Source organism: Pteropus vampyrus, unplaced genomic scaffold (assembly GCF_000151845.1).
Source record: "Pteropus vampyrus isolate Shadow unplaced genomic scaffold, Pvam_2.0 Scaffold112, whole genome shotgun sequence".
Lineage (NCBI taxonomy): Eukaryota > Metazoa > Chordata > Mammalia > Chiroptera > Pteropodidae > Pteropus > Pteropus vampyrus.
Window position 1 is genome coordinate 2,129,850 of NW_011888893.1, and position 13,734 is coordinate 2,143,583.

Genomic DNA, 13,734 nt, shown 5'->3' on the forward strand with positions numbered 1-13,734 from the left:
GTTTGTTTTTTATAAGAATTCAGCCTCTGGAACCAGATATATCTGAGTTCTCATTCTACGTTCTGCTCTTTATTAGTTGTAGGATGCTTTGATTCTCTCACCTATTTATTGGGGACAATAATTTTTTAAAATGCTTTGTGAATTATAAATGAGTAAAATGCAAGGAAAGTACTTAGCAGACTCACTATTACATAGAGTTTAGAACGGTATATCTATAAATACATATCAGAGATCATGAAATTAGATTCTTCTCCAGAGAGAGCCTTTAGGCCATTATTTTTTATAACATGCAGGTGAACAAAATTTAAAAGCAGCAGCATATTTTGAGCAATTAGATCATTCTTGCCCCACTGAAAAATGAACTTCATTATGTTTGGAGGCCCATTTCTATCATAGATTGCTGAGGCACCTCTTGATGATTAGCATTAAAAGTTAAAAATAATAATTGGAGTCAAAATGAATAGAAATCACAGTTCAAGCTCAGATGCAGCAATGGCTACTATCAACAAAACTTGCTTTTATCTGCGATCCAATTTCTCTAGTTTAATTACTGAATTGTTTCTTAAAATAAATAAAGTACATTTTTAATTTTAATCTAATTGGAATTATAGACCTTTTGCCATTAACAATTAAGCCAACAGTCTTCGTTTATAAATTAATTTCGTGAAGAAGAAATTTTTGTAGGATTTTTTAGAAGGGCTCTCTGGTCTACTATTTAGAACAGGATGTTCTGTCAGCTGATTATAACTTACAAGGCACTTCTTCTGCATGAGTGATTATTTAGGAAATGAACATTTGTAACATTGATGTCCTTGAGATCCATACCCAAATATTGCTTTTCAAAGCAGTATTCATAACATTTTAAAGGCAAAAACCAAAATCAAAACCATATTCTTGTGTGATTAATCAACATTAAACCCAGTTTCATACTTTAAAGAAAAATGTTATGGTGAAGATAGTCTTCTATGCATCAGTTCTGTGGGCGAACCCAAAAATGACCTATTTGAGAAGGAAGTATTTCAGTAAACACTACCACTTCTCAGACAGCTAACTGATTTTAATTTTAGAATAAGATTTTACATTTGCATAGTAATTTCACAGTGCAAAACTATTATATATGTATATATTCATATGTATTATACATTTCATAGTTTGGAAATTATTTAGTGTTAATCATTTTAAAGCAACGATTTTCTGTTTTCCTCCATTGAAATAAAACATGCTCAAATGTGTATTACTAAATTAAAACTTGAAAATTCTAAGGAAAATACCTGAGGGAGGGATCATTTATAATGATATTTACCAGTATATCAGCATATACTACCTATATGTGACTATCTTCTAAGTGTCAACAGGCTTTAACTTTTTTCTTAATGGTATTTCTGTTTAATAGCACACGCCAACCAGTAGTTTATGCTTTTTCTGTAAAGGACCACTCAATAAATAGTTGGGACTTCGTGGACAATGGAGTCTCTACAGCCACTGTTGATTTGAGTCTGTCTTTTGACAGTATGTCAACAAGTGAGCTTGGTTGTATTCTAATAAAATTTTAGGTGGACACTAAAATTTGAATTTTATGTAAGTTTCACATGTAATTTACTGTTATTATTCATTTTATTCTGCAACTGTTTAAATATGTGAGAACTATTTTTAGCTCTCAGGCTGTACAAAAACAGATGGCCCCAGACTGGATTCGGCCTATAAGTGGATGTTTGCACACCTCTGATCAGAAGCCAGAAGCCGTCATCAGTGCTTCATTAATTTACTCTCATTCCATTTTTGGATACCTTTACTTGCTAGACTTCTCTTTTGTAAACATGAAGTGTATCTTCAAGTAACTCCTACCTAGATTATTCTGTCTGGAGCAGACTAGAACAGAGTATCCTCCCTTTGCCACAGCGTAGGCCTTCGTAAGGTAGAAGGAGGCCACTCTGAGCCTCGTAGACTTCTCGGTCTCTTAGTGCTTCTTAAACTTTCCAGATACTGATGTTCAATGGCTGTCCTCCTCTGTATGCTCCTTAATTTTCTAATTATGCTTCATAAAATGGACACAAATTAAACAGAAACTTTAAATTATTGTCAGTGTAATGGAGAGCTTAAAAGAATTTCTGTTTCCGAAGATTTTTGTGTGAGGCGGCAGTGGGATATTGTTAGGGGTGGGAGTTGTTGATTGATTTATTTATTTTATTTTATTTTATTTGTTTAGATATAACCTACTTCATTAGAAAGATACCATATTTATAAATGATCAGTTAATTCTGGTATTATTTCCCAAGCTTATTAGTGGTCAATTAGCACCAATAACTGTCCATACTCACACACTTATTCTTTAGTCCTTAATTTATATAAACTATATCTGCCAGATGTGGTTATTGAGAAAACATAACAGTACTAAAAAGCTTATAAAAACAGAGATATTAGACAAAAGTCATAAACCCATTTTCTTATATGAGATTAGAGTCTAGTAAAGCTAACCAGAAAATAAGTTATTAAATTAAAGTAGTTCATCATCACCTCCCAGACAACTTTATTCACTCCATTCATTCTCCCAAGTACCCCAATGGCACATTAGTACTGTTTCCTTAGACTGGGTTATATTATGCTTTATTTGGTTCAGTGGAGAATAAAACCTCTTATAATGTTAAAGAAACATGAGATATCGATTGTAAGTATCACCAGATTTTCCTAGATGAAAATATATCAATTTTTATTTGTAAAGCTCTGACTTTATTGATAATAAAAATTGTTTTAAACTGAACCATCCTAAGACAATAACTTGACTCTGATTTTGTACTTAACAGGTTCTGGTTTGAACGATGGACAGTGGCATGAGGTTCGTTTCCTAGCTAAGGAAAATTTTGCTATTCTCACCATCGATGGCGATGAGGCATCAGCAGTTCGCACTAATAGTCCTCTTCAAGTTAAAACTGGCGAGAAGTACTTCTTTGGAGGTAAGATTACCAGTTTTTTATTGGTAACTATTACGTTGCTAAAAACAGAGTTTTAATGAAGTTTGATTAGAAAGTATTTATATTTGTTTCAGTGAACTCAGTAGATCTCATGAAAAAACAAACTCTAATCCCATTCAGTTAAAAAGAGTGACAAATGTATGTTTCTTCATGATAAAGGAATTAATATGATGTCATCATATTCTTCAAGTCTAATTCATATATTTGAGTTATAAAGCATAGGTTTCAAACTGATTCAATCTCATAATACTATCCTCAAGAGTCAGGTATTTGCATTATGTATTAGTCACCTATTGCTGTGTAAGTAATTACTCCAGACCTTACTGGCTTAAAACAACAAACGTTATCCCACAGTTACTCTAGATCAGGAACTCAGTAAGTGGGAGACTCTGGCTCAGGGTCTCTCATGAGCTTGTACCCAAGCGGTTGGATGTGGCTGCATCATTCGCAGCCTTAACTGGGCTGGAGGGTCTGCTTCCAAGAGGATGCACTCGCTCAATGGACGGTTGATGCTGGTTCTTGGCTGAGGTGCCTTCGTTCTTCCCAAGGCTCTGACCCTTCAGGTCCTCTCATCTTTAAGTGGCCTCTCCTCCTGGTGGTTGGGCTGAGGGGCAGGGATGGGGAGGAGGGGAGGAAGGGATCCAAGGGAAGGGGTCAGGAGAGGAAGGCCAGTAAGCAAGAAAGTTTCCAAGATGTAAGCCAAAGGTTTTTATAATTCTGTTTTGGAAATGACATTCCATCAGTTCTGTTATGTACAGCTGGTTAGACATGAGTCCCTAAATCCAGCCCACACTTAAAGGAAGGGGATTGCACAGGGAGACAAGGGTCTTTGGGACCATATTAGAGACTGCCCACTTCAGACTGCCTTCCATGAGAAGCCATCTGATCACATGTATCTTGGTTCTTAAGTAATGAAAAGACGAGTAAAAAGGAAGATTCTTTTAATGATAGATTCTGCAGCGTGAACCTAGCACGCTTCCTATCCTGCAGAAGGCACCCTGCCAGAAGTCGATTTTTTTATCATTAGTGAAATATGGAGACATCTTTTATTAAAGGTTTGTTGTTTAGAGCAATATATCTTTCATTAGATTATTGCCTTTCTCATCTTAAATCATACAATGTGAGATCTAAAAAAATACATTGCATCCTTAGAAAAGGCTTTGATTTAAACTTTAGAAAATATATGTGCACATATATTTGCCTCAGAAAAATATATTAATATTCGCATATGTTTATCTGTTTATGTAAATATATGTTTATATTCCTGCATTTATACATTTTTCTAATTATTAAGCAGTGATCTTATATGCCTTGTTCCTTACTGTATTCCCTGAGGTCCTAGAAAAATACCTGGAATATAGTAGATGACAAATAAATACATGTGAGACGCGTGAGTGAATTAGTAAACTAATGAAAAAGAGGCAAGGCAAGCATTTTATTTCCTGTTGTCTAAAAGAAGTAAAAGCCCTAGGATATTTACTGACTCGCCACTGAGTTCGTGTCCAGCACCTGAATTCAGGAGCTCTGACTCGGGTGCCAGGGCGTTTCTTCCCTCTGCGACGTGACAGTGATGAGTAACAACTCGGAGACAGAAGGTCCTGATCTAGACCTCTGCTTCTTTAATCTTTCATGGTATTTGTTGGAAGTTAAAATTACGTAAGTTTAAAAAGGCTCTCAATACATATTTGATGAGTGGATGAGAGTCAGACAGTATGTCTTATGTGTGAATAAACTGGAGCTTATTGATGTGAGAAAAAGTAGCCCAATAGCCAGAATGATTTTCATCCAAAGACATATTTAATATGATGGGCTTTGGGCCAAGTGTTCATTGCTGCCATAGACAGTGCAGCACAGTAGTCAGTTGGAAAGCTATTGATAACTTCTACCCATCCAAATGACAGTGGAATATTTTGGCCATGGATGAGATTGCTGGATGCCTACAGCCAGTTTTGATCTATTTCCATCTAGATGGGTAAGCAAATAGCTATAACCACAAATTTATGGCACAAACTTTATAGGAGATGAAGGCTTTATAGTTTGCTATTTACTGTTGCTTTACAGATTTTGGTTTTCAAACCCAGCAGTCAGGAGCATATTTCCTCCTTCTTGGGTCTTTGATCTGCTATTGAGAAATGCTGTTGGCAAATGGTCATGATCTTCCTTGGTTATATCTTCATTAGCTGAGTCCTCAGAGTATATGAAAACCACTAGGGGAAATCCTTACGACTCAGGTTAGCAGCCCCGCCCCTAGAATGTTAAAATGCAGATGCCGAGAAATTGAGGAATTTGAAACTTCAGGTGATTCTGACACAAATGATCTGAGGAACAGAATTATAGATTGACCTTAGCCAATTTGCATACACATTCTTTTAGATTCTTTTTTAAAGATGCCAGCCACTGAAACGTGAGGTAAATAAGAAATAGCTCTTCTCAAGTAACTTTACCACCATGGAGCAGTGAAAAGAAGTCACAGGCCAAGGTCTAGTGCACTCACATAGATATTTATTAAATGAATGATTATAGCAAGTCCGCACAGCACTGTTAATGCAGACTCTTCCGTAAGCTCGGTGAAGTCCTAGACCTCTGACTCGCTGTACCTTGACTAAAATGTTCCCTTCAAGCAGCAGTGGCACTACTTTAGAAGTAAGACTCAGCCGCACTCAAAGTTGGTGCCAGGCAACAGAGGGCCTCCTAAGTTGGTAGCTGGAACAGGATCATGAAGTCATCCAAACTCTAGAACTTTCTTCAAGGCTCAGATCATAGGCCTCAGTGGAGTCTTCTACCATCTTATACCAGCTGTGGGTGTCTCTAAGAGACGTTTTGCCAAACTACCTATTTTTAATATCTTTAATTTCACCATTGAGATTTCTTTCCTAATATTAGTAACAGTTTTGCTAACTAACAAACCAGTTTCATCAAAGGACACCCAGTTTGGCATTCAGTAAGTTGATCATAGGAGCAGAGAGCAGAAAACCTGGAGTAGCCGCCACTGGAGTTGAGCCGTTTCTGACATAATGTTCATGGCCACCTCTGGCGCATGGCTTCCTGATTAGAATGCTAGCTGCCTCCAGACTTGAAGTACACGCACGCACGCACATGCACATACACGCACACATGCCTTCATACTGTCTGTGCTGAAAATTTAAAATAAGTTGCAGAGGTTATAATGAAACCATCTTAAGAAATATTAGTATAGTGGAAAGAAAAATTGATTTTGTTAAAAAAAATGAGGTGTGAATCATGCACACTTGATTTGGGATCATTATTATAATTTATCTTACCTTCTTCATCTATTAAAAAGCAATGGAGTCTGCTTTGTTCACATTACACAGCATAACCTGGTAAACCCAGGGCCTGACCCTGGGTTGCTAAACGCTGCCAGCCTTTCCAGGTCACCTTGAGTCTCTCCATAACTGACGCAGAGACAGCCCCTTCTAGGGGACGTTCGAGGTTTCAAACCACGTGCTAGGCATGCAGCTGCGTGTGCAGTCACAGGCAGGGCTGTGTCGCTCCCATGCAGAGCTCGCTCTCTGCACGCCTGCTCCCTGCCAACCCCAGGAAAGGGTGCAGTTCTCCTCTGCGACCCTCACAGAAAAAAAAGAGATTATTCATTTGGGATGTTTTTTCAGCAAAAGGTATTTTAGCTGCTTTAACTTTTTTCTGCCTCCCAACTGGAATTCCTTTTCATAGCACTTTATTAATTTTAATAATCGAAAACAATAACAAACAAAATAACTAAATTTGTTTGTTGATTACTTACCTGGAAATAAACCTTCTGATACAGGCCAGGGGCCATGGTCACAAGAGAGTGGAAAAGTTTTTAAATTTCTGTACTTTCTCAGGTTTGGTAATTTTATTATCCCCATTGTTTTTATTTAAAAAGAGAGAGAATTATGGCTGAAGAGAAATGTTAAGAAAGTTCCAGAGCCAGTCTTATCAGAAGGAGTTATAAGGAACATGGGCGAGGGGGAACGGGAGGCAGCTGTCAGGGAAATGCCAACCCAGGTGGAGGTGGCAGGACAAAAAGATGGCATTGAGAGGTGGCCTGAGCCTCATAGGAATGGGCTGATAAAGTTTAGTAAAAGAGCACATCTCTTCCCAGTTACAAATCTAAGCTCATCAGTTTAGGACCTGTTAATTTCACTGGATACATTTTATAGTTACCTGCACAAGAGGCTAGAAGATTTCTTATCCCCACCTAGACTGGCAGCCTCTGCCACCTACTCCTCCCCAAAACAATTTAGGTAAGAGGTCCTGATTATGCTGGCATAGAACAGCCACTGGTATTTCATTAGCCTATGCGGCAGGTATGACTTCTCAGGGTCTTAAAGATTAAATAATTGTTTATCAGATCAGATGAATTTTTTATCTGAGTGCAGTAATGTATGACAAGAGTTAGTAGAGCTAGGATTCAAGTCATTTCACTTAATATTTACTAAAACATGGCAGTATTATTCATGCTACAGCAGTAACCAAATCAGAAAAATACTTTTCTCAGAAAGTTACATTCCAGTAGAGACCATAAATTGATAAATTGAATATATTTGAGGAGCAAATAAATCAGAGAAAGGGATGAGAAGTTCTTAAGAGCGGATGTCGAGGACTGCCCTATTAAATAGGGTGGCCAGGGCATGCCCCAGTTCAGGTGGCATTTGAACAAAGAGCTCAAGGGGATGAGGAAACACATCACAAGGAGTTAGGGTCCCATAACTGGAAAAAGAGGCCGTTGAACAGAATGTGACGTTGGTGAGTGACGGAAAGAAGCTCGAGGAAAGGAGTCTGGCCTAGCTTTCGGAATGTGCGCAGCCAGAGGCAGGCTGGGTGAGGTGGGGTCATTTAAAATGATCTCTTAGGCCGCTATTTTAAGAAAAAGACTATAGTTAAATGAGAGAGTAGTGGAAACTATCGCAATAATCCTGATAAAGAGAGATGGACTAAGTTGTAGCAGTGTAGGGGGTGGGGAATGATCAATTCTGAATACGTTTTTGGAAGTCAAGGCGACAGGTGGGATGTATGCAAAAAGGAGTGGAAGGTAGCACCGGTCAGCCTGACGGGAAGCCCCGTGCTTTCCCTTTCTTCTTCTCCGTCTGCATCTTGGGGTCCACTCGGCAGTGTTCGCCTAGAAATTGCTTCTGACCTGTGCATTGTAAACCACTGAAGGTATTGTCCATGAAGTAACCTGTCATTCCTCCAAAATAATCCAGACTGTGAACACCCCAACACGCACACGCTCATGCACGTGCACACGCACACACACACACACACACACACACACACACACACACACACACACACACTTCCACGGTTCTGTGTACTCTTCCTGGGTTGCCTTGATGGGTTCTGAATCAGTTCCCAAATCTCTCATCTCAAGTTATGGCCAAATGCTCTTTTTGCTGCATCACACGTGGGATATAACAGGGATCAGGAATCTACTGATTTAAAACGAGCTCCGGTAAACTGAAACTCCATCCAGTCTGTGATTTGGGGACTGCGGCGCCATTCAAAAATAAATAAGTGGAGGACAGTGACTCAGAGCTAAGTAACTGTTATAAAATCAATGGTCTTTACAAATATTAGTAAAGACCAGTGCATAGACTTCCAGTTTGAAAATAAGGCCTGATTCTAATCATTCCCTTTTGGCCTTTGTTCTCTCCATGGTCCAACTATACTGAGATTGGAGGACATTAGGAAACACACTATTAATTGCTTTTGGAAAAATAAAATGAAAGTTAATCACCATCTGTATTTATGTAGTGATGAACATCATTTATTTAAATATGTCGGTGTCCCATCTTGCTCTTCAGTAAGATGCCTCTCTTTGAAATACTGATTTGGTATTAATAGGAAGAGCCAACTTTTTCTGACCAACTAACCATTTATTAAATTTCAGAATTTCAAACCTTAGTGATTTGTGTAAATTGTTATAGTACATTTGATTGTATTGGCTAACATTATATAATAATTGGAATTCATTTTTTCTTTTATTACTTGCAAACCTGTCAATTAATTTTTTGTTTATATAGAATTTTTTATTGTGCTTTCACTATTTCATTCTGGTTCATTTTAATGTGATTTTCCCCTCTCTTTTTTAGCTACAGGGAGTACGTCCTCCTGTAATTGTAGTGAGTTAACCTAGAAACTCTTTCTCAGTTATTTAATTTCTAAAACTGGATTTGATTGTACAAAAACAACTACATGCTCACGAAAATATTTAGATCCGTATTTGCTATTTTACCCAAATACTTTCTCCACTTAAGAAAAAATTTAAAGCCATTTCTTTCTGTGATGAGAACATTAACAAGGAGAGATACATTGTTTTCTCAGTTCAATTCCTAAAGAGCTTTTGGTCATCTTAATTTGTTTTCCAATTATGTGCATAGAAGAAAAGGGCAAAAAGAGAGGGAGTGAATGGCACAGCGAAACGGAATACGTTAACCTCATCAGAAACTGATTCTCTGTTGGAGATAGAAAAATATTCATTAGGTAGCCCCAAATTCCAGAGACCTTCCTATACCTCCAAAAAGTAAAATTTAATTAGAGCTATGACTTGGACTAATTATCGTTAGAATTACTGTGTTTTCTACGTGCCTTTCTCTGTTTCTGGCTCTCATGACTGGCTTGCGTTGGTAATATTCAGATTTCAGGCAGAATTGTAAGTAGTTTTTCAAAGAAAAAAATCGTAAAATTATAACTCTTCGACTTGCGAGAATTGTCTTAACCCTGTGGCAATTTACCCCAGCACACTTTGCTTTATTTTCTTTTTATATTAATTTTGATACTTAAACAATACTAGACTAAAAAAACAATGTTCTGAGTGTGGAAATAAGATAAATAACTACACACATGTAAATTAAATATGATTTCTCTGTGTGGGTCTTTTAGGAACTATCTTCTGTATCTAAAATGCTCAAGTTGAAAAAAAAAATGGCCAAATTTTAAAATTGTGACAACTTGTACATCTGGTGCAAATGTGTGATGTATGTCAAGTTATTACTTGAAGAACGTAAATATTTCTACAGCTTATCTTATCTAGTTGATTTTATAATGCTTTATTTACCAAAGAAACAAATTCATACTTCTTTTTTATGAGCAATATGTCAGTTCAGATACTCTAAAGCAGCAGAGGTTAAGACAGAATTAGACATTTAATTGGGCAAAATGCCTCAGAAGGATAAAGGGATGAAAAAGGAGGAACAGGTCTGACACCTGAGGAGGGAGAGCAGGAAGGAAAAAAGATGGCACAGGAATAGCCTCAGATTCTGTCTCACTGCTGAGACAGTGTAGGCCACAGTTCCCGTGGAAATCGCCTGTCAGAATCCCATCAGATAGAAATGGTCTGACTCTCACACTCTTGCCACGTTTAGTAATTGACTGGAGCGGGTCTGGGGGGAAATGGGCTCAGCAGGAGAGTGTCCGTGGAAACGAGACCTGCACCTCTCCTTAGCCACCCCAAGTTATTGGGTAATGGTACAAATAAATGAAAACAAAATAGTTCTAGAAAGTTCTTTAATAGAACTTGTTTATAAGCCAGAAAAATGTTTGAGTTTTTTTGTAATAAAATTGATATTTCTATTTACATTCCTGATTCTCTGTGACCAAACGAACAGAGGAAATGATTTTAGGGTATTCATTTTTTAAATCGCTGAAAATTCAAATAACAATGATTCGATATGTGAAGAAACAAAACCAAAATGAAATCCAGTGCCTGCAGTTGTGCTAGTCTTCTTGTTTATTTTGTTTGCCTGCTTGTTTTGTTTTAACTTCAGGCAGATAGTTATTTATATGTAAACTTTTCCCTTTGAACCAGGAAGTAAGTTTTTTTCTGTGTGTGGCTTTTTTTTTTTTTTTTGCCATTGTTGAGTTTTTAAGGAGATCATAGCCTTACAAATGAGCTAGTTTTTTTGTTTGTTTGTTTGTTTGTTTGTTTCCCCAGTCTGGCTCATCCACTAAATAATCAGAAAGAGCCTTGCTAAATTCTCACCTTGTTTTCAAAATTTCTCTATCTTTTGGGTTCCTGCTCACTCATCGTGGCAACCAGCTCTCTCTCAAATAATCACAAATTACGATCTACTCCCTAAGAGGATTTTATAGTAATAAGGAATTTGTAAGACTCTCTGGCCTTCAGGACTCTAAAAGAGATGAATCTCTAATGGTGAAATTTCTAGTCTTTTTCAATATCGAGAGTGGGGATGAGGATATGAGAATTTAGGCCAAAGATCTTCCTAGTAACATTCAAATCAGCTGACTTAGAGTGTGGCCCTAAAATTTTATCATTCTCATACCTTTCCCATCAAAAGATCCCTAAGGCTCTCCAACAGCTGGTTCTTCTGCTCTCCCTTCCCTGCAGTTAAATACAATGACTGCCAAACACACTGCAGATCATCGCTCTAGCAAACCCAGTCTGCATCGACCAAAAAGTTCACGAGCTCTCATTTCACAGAGACCTGAGATAGGGAAGAGAGACCTCCTCTGCCCTCACAGATCCTTACTGGACCAAACAGTGTTCAGATATGAAATCCGAAGGAGGATGCTCTCTGCTAGAGGTGGACTATGTGAAATACTACTGGGAAAATCTAGATGCCTCAGAAAATCTTTTAATACCTTCAGAATCTTTTCTATTGTCTATGGCTATTGAAACTCAGTGACATGACTGTAGAATGCAATGTGTATATATGGTTTATGGTTTGATATTTCAAAGAAAAGAATCAGACGGGCAAGAATATATATGTCAAGGGAGAATGGTTCTTGGAATAGACGTAGTTACTGCTGTAGGTAGAAAAAATGAGAAAGATCAAAAGGAAGAGGTTTTTCCTCTGGGCTTCGCTCAGGGTGGAGATTCGAGGGGTCAGGCCAAGTGAAGTGGGGAGGTGTGATGCCCACGATGCGGACGCTTGGGAACATAGGAGCACTTCCGTTGTTTGCCAGGCCAGTGCAAATGTTACCCACTGAGTCAGAGCTGATAGGTAGGGATTTGCACATTTTTAAAAATAACACGTTTTAGAACGTGCTCTTGCACCTTCATATACATAAGAATCTTCAAGGGTTTCTTTTTTTGATAAAACAGCATTAGTCTGCATTCTTAGTAAAAATTTGATAAAGTATGTCTGCGGTATGGCCCAGAAATACACATTTTAACCAAACATCCAGGTGACTTGTTTTGCTTTTTTTTAAAAACTATTTGTTGAGATATGACTCACATGTCACAAAATCTCCCGTTTAAAGTATATAATTCAATGGCTTTTAGTATATTCACAGAGTTTTGTAGAACCATCGTCACAATCTAATTTTGTGTCATTTTCTTGATCCCAAGTAGAAACCCCAATCTTGTTAGGAGCCACTCCACATTGTTCTACAGCACCCTGTCCTAGGCAACCACGAATCGACATTCTGTCCGTAGATTTGCCAGTTCTGGACTTTTTATGTAAATCAAATCACATAATAGGTTCTTTCGTGACTGGCTTCTGTCAGTTGACATAATGTTTTCAAGATTTATTCAATTTTAGCTTTGTTATAGAATCAAAGCAAAGTTTTAAAACATGATTGACTTTATTACTATTTATTTGCATAGTATATCATATGAATATACTATGTTTCATTTATTCATTCATCAGTTTTTGGACTTTGGGGCTGTTATGAATAATGCTGCTATGAACATCTGTGTACAGTTTTTTATGTGCACATACGTTCTTTCTCTTGAGTATAAACCTAGGAGCGATATGACTGGGTCATATGGTAATTCTGTGTTTTACTATTTTGAGGACCTGCCAAACTATTTGCTGTGTGATCTCAGTACCTGCAGTTCCCTCTTCACACTATGAGAAACACTAATTTAGGGAATAATCTGGGGATCAAAATGCAGGAGGAAAAGAGATATTTGTTGGATTCCAGTCATGAAAATCCTAGATTCCATAAATGAAGTATTAGAAAAGAGAATAAGACAGCATTAGAAAATAATAAAATGCTAGGTAATGATGTGAGGCTAATATCATTAAGTGGAAAGTTAGAAATACAAAAGAATAAATTAGGGAAGAAACGAGATGATTTTTATCTAGACAGAAATGATCTCTAATGTTAAAGAAAAATGCTCCTGTAGGGTGGTGATATGGAGAGAGAAGAGTAGGAAAAAGTAGTGTATCTTAATAAAATTTATTTATAGAAACAAAGCAAAGTTTTAAAACATGATTGAATTTCAGAAGGAAGAACTTCCATAGGCATCGTGAAAGGGATAAGACCTGAATTCAGTTACCTAAAGACAAAACAAGAAATATGAAGGTGAAGGAAAAGGAGGGAGGTGATAAAAATTGTAAGGATTATTTTAAAATGCACAAATGGACAAAATAAAAATCTTTTAACATAAGATTGTGTTTAAATGTATTTTCGTTGTTAAAGTTGCTAATAATTTTTTATGCCCATCGATGGGCAGATTTTGCTTTCTAGAATAAGATATCCACAAACATGATGTCTCAGATTTAATGAAAGAAGTTTTCTTATTGCATCAAGAATTTCAGAGTATTTAGTCAATCATACTTCTGCTCTTCAAAAATTTAAATATATACATATATTTTTTATTGTTGAGGAAGTTAAACCTCTGAGAACATGTGAAATAATCGTAAACATCAATATCAATTAAATGCATTGTTTTTTCTTTGCATTTTCACATAGTAATGTTAAATTAGAATTTCTATTAGCAATGACATTAACTTTTAACATAAAAAAATATAAATGTATTAGGATAACATTCAGCTTTATTTGACAGAAATTCAAC

General features: G+C 36.9%; 1 protein-coding gene across 1 annotated transcript in view; it reads left to right on the top strand.

The window, feature by feature from the left end:
* Positions 1 to 13,734, top strand: part of CNTNAP2 (contactin associated protein like 2) — a 1,200,002-nt gene that overhangs the window by 386,322 nt on the left and 799,946 nt on the right. Inside the window, exon 9 of the mRNA XM_011365532.2 lies at positions 2,802 to 2,951. Coding sequence (XP_011363834.1) covers positions 2,802 to 2,951 — 150 coding nt within the window. The remainder of the gene's footprint in view (positions 1 to 2,801; positions 2,952 to 13,734) is intronic.